At 35.0% G+C, this 22,042-nt stretch overlaps 2 protein-coding genes and 2 pseudogenes across 2 annotated transcripts; 2 read left to right on the top strand and 2 right to left on the bottom strand.

Moving 5' to 3' along the window:
- Positions 1-777: 777 nt before the first annotated feature.
- LOC149876881 (uncharacterized) lies at positions 778-2,172 on the top strand (annotated as a pseudogene).
- A 331-nt stretch (positions 2,173-2,503) lies between these two features.
- On the top strand, positions 2,504-3,790 carry LOC149876880 (uncharacterized; annotated as a pseudogene).
- Positions 3,791-12,672: 8,882 nt separating this feature from the next.
- LOC149876879 (uncharacterized) lies at positions 12,673-15,901 on the bottom strand. Its single transcript, XM_090074487.1, has 4 exons — positions 13,823-15,901; positions 13,500-13,565; positions 13,182-13,238; positions 12,673-13,025 (listed from the first exon to the last, which is right to left on the bottom strand). The coding sequence occupies exons 1-4, from the start codon at positions 15,732-15,734 to the stop codon at positions 12,706-12,708; spliced, it is 2,355 nt and encodes a 784-aa protein (XP_089930613.1). The 5' UTR covers positions 15,735-15,901; the 3' UTR covers positions 12,673-12,705.
- On the bottom strand, positions 15,851-18,270 carry LOC149876878 (uncharacterized). Its single transcript, XM_090074787.1, has 8 exons — positions 17,180-18,270; positions 16,999-17,099; positions 16,869-16,925; positions 16,691-16,753; positions 16,502-16,606; positions 16,288-16,389; positions 15,926-16,192; positions 15,851-15,858 (listed from the first exon to the last, which is right to left on the bottom strand). Exons 1-8 carry the CDS (start codon positions 18,268-18,270, stop codon positions 15,851-15,853), a joined length of 1,794 nt encoding a protein of 597 aa, XP_089930913.1.
- Positions 18,271-22,042: the final 3,772 nt, after the last annotated feature.

Here is a 22,042-nt window from a genome sequence, read left to right as displayed (position 1 = left end):
TTATATTTTTTCCTGCTTCGAAAGACAAAATCAGTTGAGTATTTGTAATATGAAAGAGTATTTGTAAATGTATTACATATTAAATATATTGATTTTGTAATATACAATGTAATACAATTGACTATATATATATATATATATATATATATATATATATATATATATATATATATATATATATATATATATATATATATATATATATATATGTATATATATGTATATATACTACATACATATAATAGTTTTATGTTTTAAATTAGGTTTGCAGTGCATTTTATTGATAGAAAATGACTCCTGAGTACCAAAGAAAATATCAAAAGGTGATTAAGGAAATGGGGAGTTTTTTGAATGCTGATGAACAGGATAATGTTGAGATGTTAAAATCTTTGTCTAGACATGATATCGATGTACCTAATTTTGATAACTATAATGAGGATGGTTTTGAAACTAATAGCCTGAGTTTCGTTAATAGTAGCTCGGAAAGTGAAGGTGAATCAGATAATAGCAATGAAGAAAATTTGAGAAACGATTTGGCTGATTTGGCAGTTAGATGTAAAATGACGCATGTTCAAGTGAATGGAGTGCTTAGTGTCTTGCGGAAGTATGGTTTTGATCTTCCGAAGGACAGTCGTACTCTTTTAAAAAGTACAAGAACAATAGTTACATACAAAAAATGTGGTGGTGCCTATTTGTATTTTGGGCTTGAAAAAATCATCACACAATCTTTAGAAAGAGATGACAGTAATTAAATTCTGAACTTGAAAGTAAATTTGGATGGCATACCGTTGTACAAATCATCTAGCTTACAATTATGGCCAATATTATGTTCTATAAATCATTCTACTCCTATGATTGCTGCACTTTTTTGTGGAAATTCAAAACCAAACTCTGTAGATGATTTTTTGCAAGATTTTATTTATGAGGTTAAGCACCTCCAAGAGTATGGATTTAGTTATGGTGAAAAAACCTAAACATTGTTATTGCAATCATTTGTGTGTGATGCACCTGGTAGGGCTTTTTTAAAAAATATTAAAGGCCATAACAGTTTGCATGGGTGTGAACGATGTTTTGCAGTTGGAATGTCAGTTAATAGACGTACAACATTTGTTAATCCAGGTTGTTTTAATGCAGAAAGACGCACTGAATAAGAATTCCTCAACTTGGCTTATATCAGTAGTCAACAGCATGGTCCAACACCATTAGTACAAATAACAAATAACTGTTTAAGCATTTTTTCTCTGGACTACATGCATTTAGTTTGTTTGGCTGTGGTTAGACGAGTGCTTCAATTTTTGAAAAAAAGAGATAGAGTAGTAAGATTATGCAGCCGTCAAATTTTAAATATATCTAAAAACCACCTTGAATTAAGAAAATGTATCCCTAGTGAGTTTGCAAGGCGCCCTTGGGCACTGATTGAATTGGATAGGTGGAAGGCTACAGAATTCCGCCAATTCTTGTTATATACGGGTCAAGTTACGTTAAAAAGCGTGTTAAAACCGGATTTGTACAAACATTTTCTAACATTGTCTGTTGCTATGACTATTTTACTTTCACCTGATAAAGATAAACGAGTTGAATATCTTGAGTATGCACAAAAACTACTAGAACATTATGTTCTACACTGTCAAAAGTTGTATGGAAATAATTTTGTTGTATATAATGTTCATCATTTACTCCACCTAGCAGATGATGTACGTTTTTTTAATTTATCGCTTGATAAAACTAGTGCTTTTCCGTTTGAAAATTTTTTACAGGTACTAAAAAAGTACAGTCGGCCAAAAAACCCACTTGTTCAAGTTGCTAAGAGGATTGAAGAGTATGAAAATATTGAGCTTGTTCGAAAAGGTAATAATAAATTAAAACAAAGAGATTGGAAGCTATCAACACATCCTAGAGACTCAATTGTGTTTCTTAAAAATGACACTTATGCTCAGATTATAGAAGTTAGAGCAAATGGGTACAAATTGCTGTCTTTTTGACTGTTCCTATCTACAGCCTTTTTTTATTGAACCATGCTCTTCAGCAATTGTAGATATCTACTATTCAGAAAACCGCCATAAACATACCCAAACAAAACTGGTGACTAATGAGGATATTGCCAAAAAGGGGCTTAAACTGCCATGTGGAGATGGATACGTCCTAATGCTGTTTCTGCATTGTAACGAGTAGTAGTACATTATAAAAAAAATAAATAGTTATTAATTTTCCGTTGGTTTTTATTGGTATTCTAATAAGTTTCTTTATGCTATATTATTATTTGGTAGTTTTTTTCAAATTTTAAAGTTTGGTTTGCTGTGTTTAAACATTTCAATAGTTTTAAGATAATAATTTTATAAGATAGCATTTTGTTTTCCAGGTTAGATATAAATAAAGTTTAAACTTTTATAAAAGTTAGGTTTAGGTTAAAAGACGCTTTAACGCAAAATTTATGCACAAAAATTTTCAGATGAAAATTATTGGATAGTTCTAAGCAAAAATAACCAGATTAATTTGGCTTAACATGTAGTATGTGTATATATATATATATATATATATATATATATATATATATATATATATATATATATATATATATATATTACATTCCCGCATAATATAAATATCAATATAACATTTATTTAGCATAATGCTATGGATACGAGCAGCTTGGAAGGAAAATTCTAGAGATGAAGAAGGGACTTTGCCAAACAATTGGGTAGAAGAAAAATTTGTTAGATGGCCTCCAAAAAACGTTAAGCATTTATATGAGCAGAGAGCTGAACCTCAATCCAACTGGTTCAAATTTGAATTAGTGAAAATAAAATTCTGTTCAGGTATAGTGTTTAGAAGAAACTAAAAAATTTGTCTCCTTTGATGGTTTTTTTTTAAAAAGACAAAATATAATCATTAAAATAAATTGTATATCTATGAATATCTCTATTTCTTTAATATTTTCTTATAATATTAAATTTTATATCTGTATATATCTGTATTTTGAAAATTGCATTTTCAGATAGCTTTCAGGAATGTAAAAATTTTGAATACACAACATCAACAGACATTGATGAACCTCTTGTGGAGAAACGAATAAAAAAAATATTATTTATATTATTTAAAATAAGGTGGCAATAATTTAGAATAATTTTTTTATTTCTTTTTTTTTTATTACATTTAGTTTATTTTATTACATTTAAACATTTAATAAGACTTATATAATGATGACGAGAGTGGAGATATTGCGGTATACAAGTTCTTAAAGAGATCTAAGTACTAAGTACTCCTAACATTATTTCAAATTAAAAAACAGGAAAAAAGAAGTATTTTTTTATAAATTATACTAATAAATCGATACTACAAATATTTGCCAAAATCACTGTCAAAAACTACGCTGTTTTAAAAGTAACTGTTTCATATTGAAACTAAATTTTTTATACTTAGTAATGCTTGTGCAAATTTTAACAACTTACGAATATCTAATAAAAAATTTTTATTAGGCAAAGGCTAGAAGAAGCTAACTCTGACTTCAAATATCCCCTGCCTTGGGGCTCTTGGTTGAGTAAAGGCTAGAGATATTATAAGTATTTTTGAAAACAAAATCATTAATATATACACTTTTATTACGTTGGCTAAAATTATATTCTTTAAAATGTTTAGTATCATTTTTTTATATTTTAGATAGTGATGACCACAATTATCCACAAGAGTCTAATGGTGCGGTTTTATATCTTATTATGAATTTGGTTTTTGCTTTTACGATTTTATCACTTTAGTGATGTCAATCTATTTTTCATTCCCATTCAAGAAATAACAATTAGTTTTTTGTGTTGTCAAAATTAAAATCCTTTAAAACAATTTACTCAAAAGATTATTTTAAGTAAATTATTTTTTGTTATTGTTTTAGAAGAGTTGTCCAAGTTTCCCACTCTTCCAAATGCGCCCAGCAAACTAAGTTTACGTTTAAATTGCAGACAAACTAATACTTTATCTAAATCTACTAATTCACTCCATCAAAGTTTGCTTGCTCATCCAATGGTAGTGTGTGTTAGTTCCGCTTTCATTCACGGTTGATCGGACCTGTTCGATTACTCGAACATTGGTCACGTCTGGAACGTGAGAATGCTAGATTGCGTTTTACTAACAATTTTATCGCTTGTGGCCAGGAAAGCAAAACTTTCCGTTTTTGTCTTTTGCATTCTAAAGGAGCCTTTTTAATAAAACCTCTTACGATTTAGCTTTTAACGTTATGCTCAAAAGAATGCCCGTTTCGGTTACATTTTTTTTTTTTTTTTTCTGTTTGTTTTGGTTTTTGTTTTTTTTTTTCAATTCGGCATTCTAAGGGTGCCTTTATAACAAGATCTAACGATTAAGCGTTTAATGTTGTGCTCAAAAAAAAAAAAAAAAAGTGCCTTTTATATCTCTCAATGGTCTCCAACGATAAAACTGCCGACCAATCGCAACGATTAAACAGCCGACCAATGGCAGCTCAATAGTCTCCAAACATGAAACTGCCGACCAATGGCAGCTCAGTGGTTTGAGAAGTGAGATCATTCGACTTCGTTTTATTATCTCCAGTTTGAACTATTGCTTGGCTTTTATAAAAATTGTCAAATTTTGCCAAACAAATCTTATACGAAACGCTACTTTGATGTCAAACCTTCGTTACTCCCTATTCCCTTCTAGCGGAGGGCTGGCTAAAAGCTAGAAAAAAAGAGAGAAGGAAACTTTTTTCTTTTTTTCTTTTTCTTTTTTTTTTTTTTTTTAAGAGGGGTGGGGGGGAAGGAGTAAGAGAATTACGGGGTTAGGATTAGAGGGGGATGAGGTTACGGTTTGGAAGCCTGGGGACAATGAAAAATTGCGTTCGTATAGTGTCCACGAGGGGCGTCCTTCGGTTGTAACGTGCCGCTAGGTGCACGCGTCTAGTAGTTTCGTTGCATCGACCTAGAGGAGTTCTCCGAAAGGTCTTGCGCTTTGGGCTCGGGCAAACGGCCTGCATCCATTGTAAACACGGTCTCTGCCGTTAGAAAATCGTTAACCAGGCTTTTGTGAGCTTTAACAACCATCCCTTTGAGTTTAAAACGAACGTTTCCCCAAAAGCCATTCGAGATGGAGGTACTCACGGAGGTTTGTTACGGTAACAACCCTGTGGTTTGCCATCTTCTTTCTTTCCGCAGCGTCGCAAACGGATCGGCCGGTCTCTTAGGTGACGAAAAAACGTCTGATCTCTCGACTGGAATGCTTAACGTACTAAGATTAGAAGAGTTAGTACTAAGAGTCGCATCTGGCCGCCGTAATTTTCTTCGATGATGTACTTGAAAATTTCGTGACGTCGTTTTCAAAGCTCTAGGGTCGATTTTAACCTTCGACCTTAAAGTCGATTTTAGCCTTCGGTGTGGCTCTGTACAACTTTTGCGGTGAAAAAGCTTGCGCGGAGTCTACAGTTGTATTTAGCCGACAGACGCTGGCAACGCAGAAACAGAATGACTCTTGGGCGGCGCAAACCGAGCGTTCAGCAAATTTCTAGCATTTTACGTCAAAGCGGACAATCTGCACGACAAATAAAGCTAACTTTCTCCTTTGCCTAATATGTTAACGGATGGCCAGGAACAACCTTGGTCTGTAATGAATGAGTTCGTTTTTCCATTCGAGGCACTAATTACTGCAGTTTTAAAAGTCACCTAAAGTATAAGCTCATCTCTCCATTCAAGAAAAACGAGCATCAGAGTTTCGGAAAGTTTGCATGCACGACACCACCATCAATGATACTTAAACAAACAGAAAATGAATTGCAAAACAGAACCACTGAATTGCAAAACATAACAACGGACAGCTTGTAAAAAGCATGGTGATGAGCTTCTTCAATCCAATCAAGGAACCAAGCATCACAGTTTCGGCAATGGTGCACGTACAAATCAGCAAACTGTGATACTTAATCAAACAACTTCACTGTTTTGCATAGTTTGAGAACGGATGGCTAAGAACAACCTCGTTAGTGAGTATGAAGTCATCTCTTCATTCAAGGAATTAATAATCAGAGTTTTAGAAGTCTCTTACGTGCGATACTACTATCAACGGTACTTAATCAAACAGCCTCTCAGAATTGCCTAGTTTGAGAACGGAAGGCTAGGAACAACCTTAGTAGTGGGTCATCAGTTCAACTTTTCATTCCAAGGAATTAAGCATCTAAAATCTGAAAAATAAAAAGAAAAGCTCTTTGTTAGAAGTTCTTATTTTTGTTTTTCCTCAATTTCTATTTCTTTTCTTTTTTTCTTTTTTTTTTAAATGATAGTTTTTCTTTTTTTTTTTATCTATTTTGTTCGTTTAAATTAATATAACAGGCGTCTTAGGTCGTTTCTGTAACATTATTTAACACTTTAAATTGTAATAAATATTTGAACAGAAGAAAATCCTTTTCGTAACGTTAGAATGTAATAAGAACATTTCATCTTTACAAAATACGCTTGTAAAAATGGTTTCACTTTTAAAGTTTGTTGTTTTTGTCTTTTAATTTAGTGAATCGCAATTTGGATTTTCTTCGGCGCACATCTATTTTAGTTGCTTTTTCTTAAGGAAAGGTCACCAGAGTTTTTTTACACAGCTCCTGCAGCATAATCTTTAACAAAATACTCTTTTGAAAATTTTTACATTGAAATAAACAAATGCCATTTGCGTAAGTAAAGATAAATTAGAGAATAAAAAGTGCATAAACGCCTCGCTACTTTGATGAAGAAGAAACGGATGACTAGATGCAACTTTTTAAACTCGTGTGCTACTTTGATGATGAAGAAGAAACGGATGACTAGATGCAACTTTTTAAATTCGTGTGCTATCTCTTTCGATTAAGGTACTTTTTGAATATTTTTTCAAAGAAATGTTAGCGTAGTTTTCCTTTTTTAAATTTAAATCATGTTTAAAGGTAGTTTTTGAATATTTTTTCAAAGAAAAGTTAGCGTAGTTTCTCTCTTTCAGATCTAGCTTATGTTTAAGGTAGTTTTTGAATATTTTTTCAAAGAAAAGTTAGCGTAGTTTTCCTCTTTTAGATCTAGCTTATGTTTAAGGTAGTTTTTAAATATTTTTTCAAAGAAATGTTAGCGTAGTTTTCATCTTTTAAATCTAAATCATGTTTAAAGGTAGTTTTTAAATATTTTTTCAAAGAAAAGTTAGCGCAGTTTTCCTCTTTTAGTCTAGCTTATAATTCAGGTAGTTTTTGAATATTTTTTCAAATAAAAATTAGCAAAGTTTAGCTTATTTAGCATGACATCACAAAATACTAAACTCAAAAAGGCAAGATAAAGTATGAGATAAACGTAAAATAAGATATAGATGAAACAAATGTTAGGCTGCATAAAATCTAAAACTGCATTGCCTACCATAAACACAAACGTCTAGTAAGAGCTTTTAAAGTTCGTTCTTTTCGTCTTTTAATTTGGTGAATCGCGATTTGAATTTTCTAAGGCGCACATGCCTCTCAGTTGCTTTTTCCTTAAGGAAAGGTCACCAGAGTTTTTTTACGCAACTCCTGCAGCATAATCTTTAACAAAATACTCTTTTGTATATCATTACACAGAAATAAACAAAAACCATTTGCGTAAACAGAGATAAATTAGAACTCAAAAGTGCATAAAAAGCCTCGCTACTTTGCTATAGAAGAAGTGGATGACTAGATACAACTTTGTAAATTCGTGTACTACCTCGATGGATTAAGGTATTTTTCGAAAGTTTTTTTAAAGCAAAAATAGCGCAGTCTTCCTCTTTTAAATCTACCTTATGTCTAAGGCAGTTTTTGAATAGATTTTCAAAGAAAGGTTAGCGTAGTTTTCCACTTTTAAGTTTAGCTTATGTAGCTTGACAAAACAACACACAAAAAGACAAGATAAAATATCAGATAAACGTAAAATAAAATATAAATGAAACTAAAGTTAGGCTGCATAAAAAACAAACAACTTAATAATCTACTAGACATGTTTAAGTTGAATTAAGTAAAGTCCTTTGCGCAAATTTGGGTAAATAAGAGATTAAAAGTCCATAAAAAGCCTCGATACTTTGCTGAAGAAGAAGATGACTATATGCAACTTTTTAAAATCGTGAGCTATCTATATCGATTTAGGTCCTTTTTGAGTACTTTTTCAATGAGAAGTTAGCGCAGTTTTCCTCTTTTAAGATTGGATTATGAAGCTTGACATAACAAAACACAAAACTAACAAAGGCAAGACAAAATATAAGGTAAACGCAATATAAAATATAGATGAAACTAAAGTTAGGCTGCATAAAATAAACGGGTAACAATACTCTTCTATGTATATTTACATTGAGTTAAATAAAATCCTTTGCGCAAATATAGGTATGTTAGAGAGTAAAAGTGCATAAAAAGCCTCGCTACATTGCTGTAGAAGAAGTGGATGACTAGATATAAACTTTTAAATTTGTGTGCTGTCTCTATCAAATAAGGTAGTTTTCGAAAGTTTTTGCAAAAATAGCGCAGTGTTCCTCTTTTAAATTTAGATTATCTCAAAGGTAGATTTTGAATAGTTTTTCAAAGAAAGGTTAGCGTAGCTTTCCTCTTTTAAGTTTAGCTTATGTAGCTTGACATCACAAAACACAAAGCTCAAAAAGACAAAATAAAATATAAGATAAACGTAAAACAAAATACAGATGAAGCTAAAGTTAGACTGCATAAAAAACCAACAACATAATAATCTACTAGGTATGTTTACATTAAATTAAATAAAATCCTATGCGCAAATATAGGTATGTTAGAGAGAAAAAGCCTCGCTACTTTGTTAAAGGTAGTTTTTGAATAGTTTTTCAAAGAAAGGTTAGCGTAGTTTTCCTCTTTAAAGTTTAGTTTATGTAGCTTGATATCACAAAACACAAAACTCAAAAAAGAAAAGTAAGATAAAAGTTAATCGTAAAATAAAATATAGGTGAAATAATTGTTAGGCTGCATAAAAGAAAAAAAAAATCATAGCATAATAATCTTCTATATATGCTTGGATTGAATTAAATGAATTCCTTTGCGTAAATGTAAGCAAACTAGTGAGAAAAAGTGCATAAAAAGCATCGCTACTTTGCTGCAGAAGAAGTGGATGACTATATGCAACTTTTTAAAATTGTGTGCTATCTCTATCGATTAAGGTGGTTTTCGAAAGTTTTTTCAAAGCAAAAATAGCGTAGTTTTCCTCTTTTAAATCTAGCTTTTGTCTAGGGTAGTTTATGAATAGATTTTCAAAGAAAGGTTAGCGTAGCATTCCTCTTTTAAGTTTAGCTTAAAATTCTTGGCATCACAAAACACAAAACTCAAAAAGATAAGATAAAATATAAGATAAACCTAAAACATAATATAAATGAAACTAAAGATAAGCTGCATAAAAAACTAACAACATAATAATCTACTAGGCATGTTTAAATTGAATTATATAAAATCCTTTGCGCAAATATAGGTATGTTAGTAAAAAAGCATTAAGAGCCTCGCAACTTTGTTAAAGGTAGTTTTTTAATAGTTTTTCAAAGAAATTTTAGCGTAGTTTTCCTCTTTTATGTTTAGATTATGTAGCTTGACATCACAAAACACAAAGCTCAAAAAGACAAAATAAAATATAAGATAAACGTAAAATATAGATGAAACAAAGTTTACACTGCATAATAAACAAACAACATAATTATCTACTAGGCATGTTTAAGTTGAACTAAATAAATTCCTTTGCGCAAATATGGGAAAGTTAGACAGTAAAAATCCATAAAAAGCCTCGATACTTTGCTGAAGAAGATGACTATATGCAACTTTTTAAAATCGTGAGCTATCTATATCGATTTAGGTCCTTTTTGAGTACTTTTTCAATGAAAAGTTAGCGCAGTTTTCCTCTTTTAAGATTAGATTATGAAGCTTGACATAATAAAACACAAAACTAACAAAGGCAAGATAAAATATAAGGTAGTTTTCGAATGTTTTTTCAAAGCAAAATTAGCGTAGTGTTCCTCTTTTAAATCTAGATTATCTCAAAGGTAGATTTTGAATAGTTTTTCAAAGAAAAGTTAGCGTAGCTTTCCTCTTTTAACATTAGCTTATGTAGCTTGACATCACAGAACACAAAAACATAAAATAAAATATAAGACAAATAGATGTAGCTAAAGTTAGGCTGCATAAAAAACCAACAACATAAAATATCTACTAGGCATGTTTAAATTGAATTAAATAAAACCCTTTGCGCAAAAATAGAGAGTAAAATGCATAATGTTAGAGAGTAAAAGTGCATAGAAAGCCTCGCTACTTTGCTGTAGAAGAAGTGGATGACTAGATACACTTTTTTAAATTTGTGTGCTATCTCTATCGAATAAGGTAGTTTTCAAGAGTTTTTTCAAAGCAAAATTAGCGTAGTGTTCCTCTTTTAAATCTAGATTATCTCAAAAATAGATTTCGAATAGTTTTTCAAAGAAAGGTTAGCGTAGCTTTCCTCTTTTAACATTAGCTTATGTAGCTTGACATCACAGAACACAAAAAGATAAAATAAAATATAAGACAAACGTAAAATGAAAAATAGATGTAGCTTAAGTTAGACTGCATAAAAAACCAACAACATAATAATCTAACAGGTATGCTTAAGTTGAATTAAATAAAACCCTCTGCGCAAATATAGGTATGCTAGAGAGTAAAAAGGCATAAAAAGCCTCGCTACTTTGTTAAAGGTAGTTTTTGAATAGTTTTTCAAAGACAGGTTAGCGTAAATTTCCTCTTTAAAGTTTAGCTTATGTAGCTTGACATCACAAAATATAAAACTCAAAAAGACAAGATAAAATATAAGATAAACGCAAAATAAAATATAGATGAAACTAAAGTTAGGCTCCATAAAAAACCAACAACATAATAATCTACTAGGCATGTTTAAATTGAATTAAATAAAATCGTTTGCGCAAAAATAGCTATGTTAGAGAGTAAAAGTGCATAGAAAGCCTCGCTACTTTGGTGTAAAAGAAGTGGATGACTAGATACAACATTTTAAAATCGTGTGCTATCTCTATCGATTAAGGTAGTTTTCGAAAGTTTTTTCAAAGCAAAAATAGCGTAGTCTTCCTCTTTTAAATCTAGATTATGTCTAAGGTAGTTTTTGAACAGTTTTTCAAAGAAAGGTTATCGTAGCTTTCCTCTTTTAACATTAGCTTATGTAGCTTGACATCACAAAGCACAAAACTCAAAAAGACAAAATAAAATATAAGATAAACGTAAAATAAAATACAGATGAAGCTAAAGTTAGGCTGCATAAAATAAACGTGTAACAATATTTTTCTATGTATGTTTACATTGAGTTAAATAAAATCCTCTGCGCAAATATAGGTATGTTAGAGAGTAAAAGTGCATAAAAAGCCTCGCTACTTTGTTAAAGGTAGTTTTTGAATAGTTTTTCAAAAAAAAGGTTAGCGTAGTTTTCCTCTTTAAAGTTTAGCTTATGTAGCTTGACATCACAAAACACAAAACTCAAAAAGACAAGATAAAATATAAGATAAACGCAAAATAAAATATAGATGAAACTAAAGTTAGGCTGCATATAAAACCAACAACATAATATTCTACTAGCCTAGTTTTCCTCTTTTAAGTTTAGATTATGTAGCTTGACATCACAAAACGCAAAAAGGCAAGACAAAATACAAGGTAAACGTAAAATAAAGTAGAAGTGAAACAAAAGATAGGTTGCATAAATACAAAAACTGCATTGCCAAAAATAGAATTTGTTGTCTAGAAAGACTTTTTAAAGTTTGTTTCTTTCGTCTATTGACTTAGTGAATCGTGATCTGGTTTTTCTTAGGCGCGCTTGTTTCTTAGTTGTTTTTTTTTGTAAAGAAAGTTTATTCAGACGTTTTTTTTACGCAACTCCTTTAACATTATTTTTAACAAAGTATTCTTTTATACGTGTTTACATTGAAATAAAACCCTTTGCGTAAATAGAGATAAATTAGAGAGCAAAAGCCTCACTACTTTGCAGAAGAAGAATTGGATGGCAAGATACAACTTTTTAAATTCGTGTGCTTTCTCTTTTAAGTTACTTTTTGAATATTTTTTCAAAGAAAAGTTAGCGTAGTTTTCCTCTTTTAAGTTTAGCTTACGCAGCTTGACATCACAAAACGCAAAAACCAATAAGGCATGATAAAATACAAGATAAACGTAAAATAAAATAGAAGTGAAACAAAAGTTAGACACCATAAAAAAAAAAACATACAAAAAAAAAACATAATATACTTCTATGTATGTTTACATTGAACTTAATAAAATCCTTTGTGTAAATATATGAAAAAATAGAGAGTAAGAGTTCATAAAAAAAGCCTCGCTATTTTGCTGAAGAAGAAATGGATGTCTAGATCTTTTAAAATAAGGAACTTTTTGATTTCTTTTTCCGAAAAATGGTTGGAGCAGTTTTCCTTTTTTAAATTTCACTTATGCAGTTTAACATCACAGAAAATATTAATTTGCTTTTTAACAAACTCTTAAAAACATCAGAAATAATTCTAAATGCAACTCTATTAAAAGTGTTAACAGAATAACAAAACGACTTTTTTTTTTTTTAAAGATAAAAAAAGTTTGAACTATCTTTAAATAAGAAATGTGAGAACAGTTTAACAGAACTTCTTGTTTATTATGTATTTAGCGAAACAGATAAATATATTTGCAAAAGCATAGAGAAAACAAACTACACAAAAGGCCCATCTTTATTGCCAAACTGAACAAACTTTTCTAAACTACATAAACGGTCTCACTATATTGCCATATTGAACAAACTTTTCTAAACTACCCTCTTTTTGAATTTTTAGCTTCATGTTTTTAATTTTGTCTTTAATATGGCTTCGGTAGGAGTACTTTTGCAAGACATGAATGAGCTTGTCACTGCTATGATTTGCCAAGATGCCAAGGTAATCTTTGTACGAGCAACTTGAGCTTACATCTGTAAACACGTCTTGCAAGATGTATGCCAACACTAAAGCTGCACATCGAGGAAAACTTCTGGTGTTGAACCATTCGTTGTGGCCAGGGCAAGCATTCAGCTTTTCAACTATTTCATCTAAAATTTTACAAACTCAAGTCATAACACAAAGAGATTAAATCGAACATTCATTTGGTTCTGAAGCATGACAAGATTAATTTTGTTTTTTTATTTGTTTTTTTTGTTGACCTTATTGTTTGCACTGATAGCAACAACTGGTTTTTGAAAGATTACCTAATTGGCATTGGCTAACTTCTGCTTTGTTTTCCTTTGTTCTTGGCTGAGTTGATCCTGAAATAAAATAAAACCATGTTCATTTTTCTAATTCATAAAAAAACCATCAACAGTTTCTAAGTGTTAGAGATAATAACAAGCTGTGCATGATTTCTAACGGTGATGTTTCTAACTTCATCATTAGAAATCGGGTAGACACAACTTTCTAAAAGTGCACTTAGCAATGATGGCTAGTTTTTATTAACAGTTAACCATCTGAAATTGTGCAAGAAGAGGTTTGTGTTTATATATGTTTGTATAAATTAGGTTTTACATTACCGATGTGTTCTTGAGTAAAAGATGGCATTTCCAACTTGATTTTTTTTCTTCTTGGATCTTTTACTTCTAAAACATAATCAGTTTTAGTATCATTCACTTGTGTAAACATTTAAGCAATCACAGAATTAGTCCTGCAACAAATACATACACACTTCTGTGTTGTTTTTTTTGTTTTTTTTTTTGTTTTTTTTTATTGTTTTTCTTTTTTCTTTTTTTTTTACAGCTTTAACAATAACAATAGGGCAAGGAGTTAATTTGGGCATTTTTATTTTTTGAAAGCGTGTTGAGATTTGCATAAAAATCAAAAATCAAAAAGAATTTACCTCTGGATGTACAAGCAAGACTTTGGCTAAATAGACTACCAACAGATTGAACAGCACCAGGTGAGGGCTGTTTTTCAAGAACAGTACCAGCCTGTTGGACTGGAACAGCTGAAAGAAACAAACTGGGTTTGGCCATCGTTTGCTGACGAGCAACAAGATTAGGAGCCAGAGGAACAGAAAAGACCTCTTTTGAAGGATTAAAAACAACTTGCAGAGAAGGAGCAACAGGAACAGGTTTGGCAACCACTTGCTTATGAGCAGGTTCAAGAAGAGCAGGTTCAAGAAGAGCAGGTTCAAGAAGAGCAGCTTCAGGAGGAGCATGGAAAACACGTGTGACAGCCATAAGATTATCTTGCTGTGAAGCAACATTAGACACTGTTTCCAGCAGAACAGAAAAGACCTCTTTTGAAGGACTGAAAGCAACTTGTTGAGCAGGAGCAGCAGAAACAGGTTTGGCAACCACTTGCTCACTAAAGTAAACTGGAGAAAGTTGTGCATGGTGTTCAATAAAATCCGGTTCATCAGGAAATAATGTTAATGCAAGAGGAGAACAAGCTGTGCCAACAGGAACAGCTAGAGTCTGATCTACATACATACAAACAGCTTGTTCATTAGGAACTAGTTGTGCAAGAGCAGAGGATAGTTCAAGAACTGGACCAGCGATTGTTTGTTCAGAAGGAACAGACGAAACAGGAGTTGAGGTAGGTTCACACAAGAAATCTACAACATGTTCGTTGCTGTCCTCTAAAGGAGCATTGTTTTCTACAGCTGGAGAAAATGGAATTACTGTGGTACAACCGAAAGTAGCAGCACATTCTTCAGAGTCAGAACCGGAGTCTGAATCTTCCTCAAAAATGTCCTCAACATCATGAAAACCGTACTCCTCTGCATTAGTTCTGAGCCAGTCCATCACATCCTTCTCCTCCTTTGGTGGTCTCTCAGACTTTTCAACAGTCAAAGACTCTATGACTCCGAAGGACTGTCCGATGCCGAGGGCAAAGCGCAACTCCTCTGCAGCGTTCCACTGGGACACATAAAAGCTATCCATTGTGTGTCTGCTGTGCTTCATGTAGAGTGTAGCAAACCGCTCGCGATCTTCTTTGCTGTTGTTGGCAAAGTAAGTGGCTATCGAACCGCGAATGCAAGTGGGAGTAAGACGCTTCATGGGAATGTTTACTTGGCTTTTTCTGAAGCAGGACGTCAGGCTAGAGGTGATAGCAGAGGAACCCATCTGGTAAACAGGCACTCTAGTTGCACCTAGTGTCACACCTTCGTCTTTGTTGGCTCTCACCGAAGGAAAAAGGGGCCTGTAGCAGTCGCTCAACTCCAAAACAGTCTTGGTGTCTGCAGCCATGTAGTGAGAGTCGTTGACAAGAAGGTCTCTGTATCTCAGCAAATAAATATCGATCAACACTTTCAAGTCGTTCGGCACTAGAATGTTTTTGGCTCCGTACTTGTATGCTGTTTTGTAGCGCTCTTGCACAATGCAATATCCACACTCACTCTTCTCAGCAGCCATGTAGTCTCTAATGTTTAAAAGAGCAATGTTAGATTTTCTTAAACTGTTAATTACAGTGACAGAGAGAAGAAGATGGTTTCGTAGAGACACAGCATTGTCTCTAGTCAGCGGAAGAGACGCCTTTCTAATCGATTCCACTAACTCTCTTACGTATGCAGACTTGCCATATTCGGTCAGCAAACTGACATTGATGATGTTGATGCTTTTTCTTCTTTTCACAAGGCTCCTCCTCAAAGAACGAAAGGGCCTCAGCACTTTTCGCAACTCATCCACCTTGCAGCGCAAACGTCGGATGGCCTCATGAGAAAGTCCGAAATAGACGTTTCTGGCTTCACTGAAACGAAACAGGAGACAAAGGGAGACAAGGCGGTTGTACAACGTGTGACAAGACATGGCTTTTGTTTGGTCAAGTTCACTCAGCTTGGAATTGAGCTGAATTTTCTTAAAGTGCAAGGAGAAGTATCTATCCTCCAAAACATTGGAATTGGTGAGGGCGTTTGGGTGCAGCGTCAACGTGCTGTCACAACAAGTCAATATTTCCACAACTGCATTTTTGTAGATCTTTGTAAAGGTTTTTTTATCACATTTTGGCAAAACCTTTTGGGATGGATCAATTGTTTTCCATATAGTATTTACGTGATTGCAGTGGGATTTTGCGTTTTCTTTGTTTTGTAGTTTAACCTTTAAAAGCCATCTCAAGAAGTCTTCTATAAGTGGAGGAGCCGTTTGATAATAGTACAGAAAAGGATATGAGGTGATGTTGAATCTCCTCTTGTCCACAAAGCTTAGCTCTGTGGCGTGAATCAATACAGACTCCCCCTTGAACTGGCCAAACTGTTGAGTCTCCTTTCCTATAAAAAGAAAAAAAAAAAAAAAAAAGAAAACTACCTGACATCGTTTTCTTTTTGTTCAAAGGAATTGCATTTATTCCAAAACATTGACAAACCTCTCTGACCAAAACCACGTTTCACGACATCCTTTCCCTTGCTGCTTGGTGGTTGAACTGTAGCCCACGCACTTACCTTTTCTTCATCAGAAGACGAGTAATCTAAGAATTAAAAATAGAACTTGGCACATTTTTTAAAAAAGTTTTACAAAATTGCAGACTGTAAGTAAAAGCACTTAACAACAAACAAATAACTAAAAAAAGCTTTACTTACCGTATGCAGTCTGTAGAGCATTTTTAAGCTGGTCTACGTTAATGTTTTTCCTTTTTTTAAACAACCCACTCGGCCCTGCTTGTGAATCTTTGTTCATTGAAGAACCTGAGAGAAGAGAAAGACAAGAATTTTCTTGCATACAGTTCATACAATAACACTGAGCCTCTGCTGTTTTCACATTTCTCTTACCTGACGAAACACAGCTCAGAGATGCATCGCTTGTTTTGCTACTAATGTTATCTAACAACTTCCCTAAAAATTGATGTTTAAAAAAATAGTAAAAATCATGTGATTGAAAGGTATATGCGGTTAAAGAGTTCTATCATCTGTCAAAGCTGTTTGCCAACTGCAAAATCTATTTACTTACTATTTTCTTCAAGCTTTTTTTCGGCACCTATTGCAGAAAGCTTTTGGCAAGGATTATCTAAACACAACATGTTTTTTTAAACAATAAATGGTAAGGGTATAGTTCAAGTTTCTGCGACAAATTTAAGTACCTATTCGACGATCAAAAGATGGCTCTTGTGAAGAACTATTTTCTTCTATGAACTTTTTAGAAGAGGCCTTCATCTCCATGATAAGCTCTTTAAACTTTTCACTAAAAGAGAAAATTCTGTGTAAAGTGACAAAGGTAAATTTGTAAATTGAGTTGTTGCTACAAAATAGAAAGTTCTCTACCTGTTACGAGCAATGTTGTGTTCCTTTACAAGGTGGTTGTCCAACCTCTCATACCATAGCATGCAGATGGAGCATGCATATGGATGATGGCTGTCTCTAACCACCTTTGTTAGAAATTTGAACATTCTAACGTAGAAAGAAACTAGAAAATTAGCCCGTTTTTGGCTCCATTTGTGGGATTGCTGCAAATGGCGGCCGAGTCTTGTTGTCCTCGCCACACAGCCATCGTTTGGGCAAAAGATTTTATAAGATATTTTGCCTGATGAGCTTTTTTGCATTGCCACCAACAAAGATTGTAAGGAATAAGATTTACTCTTTTTACTAAAACACACCATTAAAAGAAAGAGAAAAAGAGCATTACAGCTTACCCTGTCCTTGTTACCAAAAACTCTCTCGAGGTCCTTCAAAATCTTTTTCTTGCAAGACTCAAGATATTTAGAACAGGATATAAACGACTCATCATCCAGCCCTTCAGTGAACTTCGCTGTAAAGCGTTCAGTGGGGTAAAAAAATTGATCGCCCACATAGTTCATTTTGAAAAATGTCTTAGGGCCCTTGACTTCGCTGTTAATATCCTCCTCTAAATGTCTTGCTTGGAGAGGACGTTTGCAGACTGGACCGTCGTTTGCTGATGGAAACAAACTACGTTTCTTAGAAGTAGGCGAGGGTGTTGATCTTTTTAGTTGGTCTTCTGCAGGACCACACAATTCCTCCATCGGTGAAACACCAGCAGCAGGTTTGTTCGCAGTTGTAGTAGTGATCTTTGGAGATTTTTTGTGAAGCTCAGGGGTTGCTGGTACGAAATCTTCATCGGAACTCCCATCAGAAGAACTTTCTTCCGAAGAAGTGAGCATGTCTTCTTTGGTAATCTTCATTTTGAGTTTCCTTGACTTCATTAAAATTATTTGTTTTGATAAAAATTTTTTTAATTCATTTGGATCTTCTATTTCTGCCGAGATTTGGGCGCGAGTAAGTTTTGCGTAGTAATCAAACAGTGTACTGTTTGAGCATTGTAAACACTTACCCCTCAATTGAAATATGTTACCAACGGCTTCATTGCCACAAACTTTACAAGTGAAGGTTTCGGCCATTTTAAAAGTTTGGTAAGATTTAGTAAGAAGACAAGAGTAGAGATATGCTAACTAGTCAAATCACGAATGCAAAAGAAAAATTGAGAGGTGAAAAAGAATATTTACAGAAAATGAATATCAACCCGACGAAAATGGCCCGAAAAAAAGATCATTCTTTCGATTATTCTTCAATTTTAACGGAAAAACGATTTGTAAAAGCCGAACGACGCAAAAACTAAAAAAGCGTGTAACACCATTTGACGCAGAATTTAATTTCCTTTATGAGTAATACAAACGTTTTTTGATTGCTGTACTTTATCAAGCTGGTATACCACTAAACGGAATAAAAGCTTTAAAACTACGCAAAAAAACTGGCATCTAGAAGGACAAAACAAAGGGTTAGGGCACAAGTAAAGCTGCCACATGCAAGCAAATGTCAGTAAAATGCTCGTTACTACAAACATTATCAAAAGTGCACAAATGAATTCATTTCAGGCATTAAAAATCTGTAGCATAAGGTTTTAAGTGAAATTTGTCCTCCTAGAAACCACTTTTTGAATTTTTATAAATTGACGCTTTTAAAGAATGAATTTCTCCATATTGACATTGCACAAGACTTCCAAACGTGTCCCATGACAAATAACTACCTTCAGCTGGAGTGCAGCATAAGTAAAACGTCGTTTTAATATACTAAACCTTCCTAAAAAATTAACCGTTAAAAACTGCCCATCCACACCAAATTTCGACTTCCAATAAATGAAATCACAATAAGAGACATAACATGATGACATGCACCAAAAATGGATCAATTTCCTAAAGTTTATCGGGGTCATTAGAAAAAAAAGGATCACAACTACCCACGGTTGGCAGGAAACCACTAAGAAAACAAAAATAAAAATAAATGCTATGACAAATTGAATAACAAAGTTGAAGGGTTAGGGACAAATTCTAATGCTCCTTCAAAAATACTTCATGTATACACCATTAGAAACTGTTGAACGACAGACTGGTCAATCAAAAAATGCGGTTAAACATTGTCAGCAGGATACCTATTTGACCCCTATAAGGTTTAGGACCACAGGTGAAAAACTAAAAATGTTAGACTGTTCAATTTCAAATATGTTTATGAGCAAAAGAAAATCTACCAAACAAAAAAAAAATGAAGTTCGTAGCATGTAAGGATCATATCAAACCAAAAATCGAATTTCATCATAAATTCATCAATTTTAGAACCGTTAGGGTTAGGGTTAGGGTTAGGGTAAGGGTTAGGGTTAGGGTTAGGATTAGTGGGTTAGGGTTAGGGTTAGGGTTAGGGTTAGTGGGTTAAGGTTAGGGTTAGGGTTAGGGTAAGGGTTAGGGTTAGGGTTAGGATTAGTGGGTTAGGGTTAGGGTTAGGGTTAGGGTTAGGGTTAGGGTTAGGGTTAGGGTTAGGGTTAGGGTTAGGGTTAGGGTTAGGGTTAGGGTTAGGGTTAGGGTTAGGGTTAGGGTTAGGGTTAGGGTTAGGGTTAGGGTTAGGGTTAGGGTTAGGGTTAGGGTTAGGGTTAGGGTTAGGGTTAGGGTTAGGGTTAGGGTTAGGGTTAGGGTTAGGGTTAGGGTTAGGGTTAGGGTTAGGGTTAGGGTTAGGGTTAGGGTTAGGGTTAGGGTTAGGGTTAGGGTTAGGGTTAGGGTTAGGGTTAGGGTTAGGGTTAGGGTTAGGGTTAGGGTTAGGGTTAGGGTTAGGGTTAGGGTTAGGGTTAGGGTTAGGGTTAGGGTTAGGGTTAGGGTTAGGGTTAGGGTTAGGGTTAGGGTTAGGGTTAGGGTTAGGGTTAGGGTTAGGGTTAGGGTTAGGGTTAGGGTTAGGGTTAGGGTTAGGGTTAGGGTTAGGGTTAGGGTTAGGGTTAGGGTTAGGGTTAGGGTTAGGGTTAGGGTTAGGGTTAGGGTTAGGGTTAGGGTTAGGGTTAGGGTTAGGGTTAGGGTTAGGGTTAGGGTTAGGGTTAGGGTTAGGGTTAGGGTTAGGGTTAGGGTTAGGGTTAGGGTTAGGGTTAGGGTTAGGGTTAGGGTTAGGGTTAGGGTTAGGGTTAGGGTTAGGGTTAGGGTTAGGGTTAGGGTTAGGGTTAGGGTTAGGGTTAGGGTTAGGGTTAGGGTTAGGGTTAGGGTTAGGGTTAGGGTTAGGGTTAGGGTTAGGGTTAGGGTTAGGGTTAGGGTTAGGGTTAGGGTTAGGGTTAGGGTTAGGGTTAGGGTTAGGGTTAGGGTTAGGGTTAGGGTTAGGGTTAGGGTTAGGGTTAGGGTTAGGGTTAGGGTTAGGGTTAGGGTTAGGGTTAGGGTTAGGGTTAGGGTTAGGGTTAGGGTTAGGGTTAGGGTTAGGGTTAGGGTTAGGGTTAGGGTTAGGGTTAGGGTTAGGGTTAGGGTTAGGGTTAGGGTTAGGGTTAGGGTTAGGGTTAGGGTTAGGGTTAGGGTTAGGGTTAGGGTTAGGGTTAGGGTTAGGGTTAGGGTTAGGGTTAGGGTTAGGGTTAGGGTTAGGGTTAGGGTTAGGGTTAGGGTTAGGGTTAGGGTTAGGGTTAGGGTTAGGGTTAGGGTTAGGGTTAGGGTTAGGGTTAGGGTTAGGGTTAGGGTTAGGGTTAGGGTTAGGGTTAGGGTTAGGGTTAGGGTTAGGGTTAGGGTTAGGGTTAGGGTTAGGGTTAGGGTTAGGGTTAGGGTTAGGGTTAGGGTTAGGGTTAGGGTTAGGGTTAGGGTTAGGGTTAGGGTTAGGGTTAGGGTTAGGGTTAGGGTTAGGGTTAGGGTTAGGGTTAGGGTTAGGGTTAGGGTTAGGGTTAGGGTTAGGGTTAGGGTTAGGGTTAGGGTTAGGGTTAGGGTTAGGGTTAGGGTTAGGGTTAGGGTTAGGGTTAGGGTTAGGGTTAGGGTTAGGGTTAGGGTTAGGGTTAGGGTTAGGGTTAGGGTTAGGGTTAGGGTTAGGGTTAGGGTTAGGGTTAGGGTTAGGGTTAGGGTTAGGGTTAGGGTTAGGGTTAGGGTTAGGGTTAGGGTTAGGGTTAGGGTTAGGGTTAGGGTTAGGGTTAGGGTTAGGGTTAGGGTTAGGGTTAGGGTTAGGGTTAGGGTTAGGGTTAGGGTTAGGGTTAGGGTTAGGGTTAGGGTTAGGGTTAGGGTTAGGGTTAGGGTTAGGGTTAGGGTTAGGGTTAGGGTTAGGGTTAGGGTTAGGGTTAGGGTTAGGGTTAGGGTTAGGGTTAGGGTTAGGGTTAGGGTTAGGGTTAGGGTTAGGGTTAGGGTTAGGGTTAGGGTTAGGGTTAGGGTTAGGGTTAGGGTTAGGGTTAGGGTTAGGGTTAGGGTTAGGGTTAGGGTTAGGGTTAGGGTTAGGGTTAGGGTTAGGGTTAGGGTTAGGGTTAGGGTTAGGGTTAGGGTTAGGGTTAGGGTTAGGGTTAGGGTTAGGGTTAGGGTTAGGGTTAGGGTTAGGGTTAGGGTTAGGGTTAGGGTTAGGGTTAGGGTTAGGGTTAGGGTTAGGGTTAGGGTTAGGGTTAGGGTTAGGGTTAGGGTTAGGGTTAGGGTTAGGGTTAGGGTTAGGGTTAGGGTTAGGGTTAGGGTTAGGGTTAGGGTTAGGGTTAGGGTTAGGGTTAGGGTTAGGGTTAGGGTTAGGGTTAGGGTTAGGGTTAGGGTTAGGGTTAGGGTTAGGGTTAGGGTTAGGGTTAGGGTTAGGGTTAGGGTTAGGGTTAGGGTTAGGGTTAGGGTTAGGGTTAGGGTTAGGGTTAGGGTTAGGGTTAGGGTTAGGGTTAGGGTTAGGGTTAGGGTTAGGGTTAGGGTTAGGGTTAGGGTTAGGGTTAGGGTT

The sequence above is a fragment of the Hydra viridissima genome, unplaced genomic scaffold (assembly GCF_058129835.1).
Source record: "Hydra viridissima isolate aposymbiotic clone 2 unplaced genomic scaffold, HvirCarnegie_v1 scaffold_17, whole genome shotgun sequence".
Lineage (NCBI taxonomy): Eukaryota > Metazoa > Cnidaria > Hydrozoa > Anthoathecata > Hydridae > Hydra > Hydra viridissima.
This window is presented reverse-complemented; position numbering and strand designations above follow the sequence as displayed.

Bases quoted from the DNA above. Each gene is read 5' to 3' on its own strand.
- LOC149876879 (XM_090074487.1), bottom strand. From the start codon at position 15,734: ATGTCTTGTCACACGTTGTACAACCGCCTTGTCTCCCTTTGTCTCCTG. The intron at 13,566-13,822 runs GTAAATTCTTTT...ATTATGTTTTAG, and splicing joins TCTTGCTTGTACATCCAGAG to AAGTAAAAGATCCAAGAAGA. The intron at 13,026-13,181 runs GTAATCTTTCAA...GTAAAATTTTAG, and splicing joins AGTTAGCCAATGCCAATTAG to ATGAAATAGTTGAAAAGCTG.
- LOC149876878 (XM_090074787.1), bottom strand. From the start codon at position 18,270: ATGGCCGAAACCTTCACTTGTAAAGTTTGTGGCAATGAAGCCGTTGGT. The intron at 16,926-16,998 runs GTACTTAAATTT...TGTTGTGTTTAG, and splicing joins ATCTTTTGATCGTCGAATAG to ATAATCCTTGCCAAAAGCTT. The intron at 16,607-16,690 runs GTAAGAGAAATG...CTCTTCTCTCAG, and splicing joins TCTGAGCTGTGTTTCGTCAG to GTTCTTCAATGAACAAAGAT.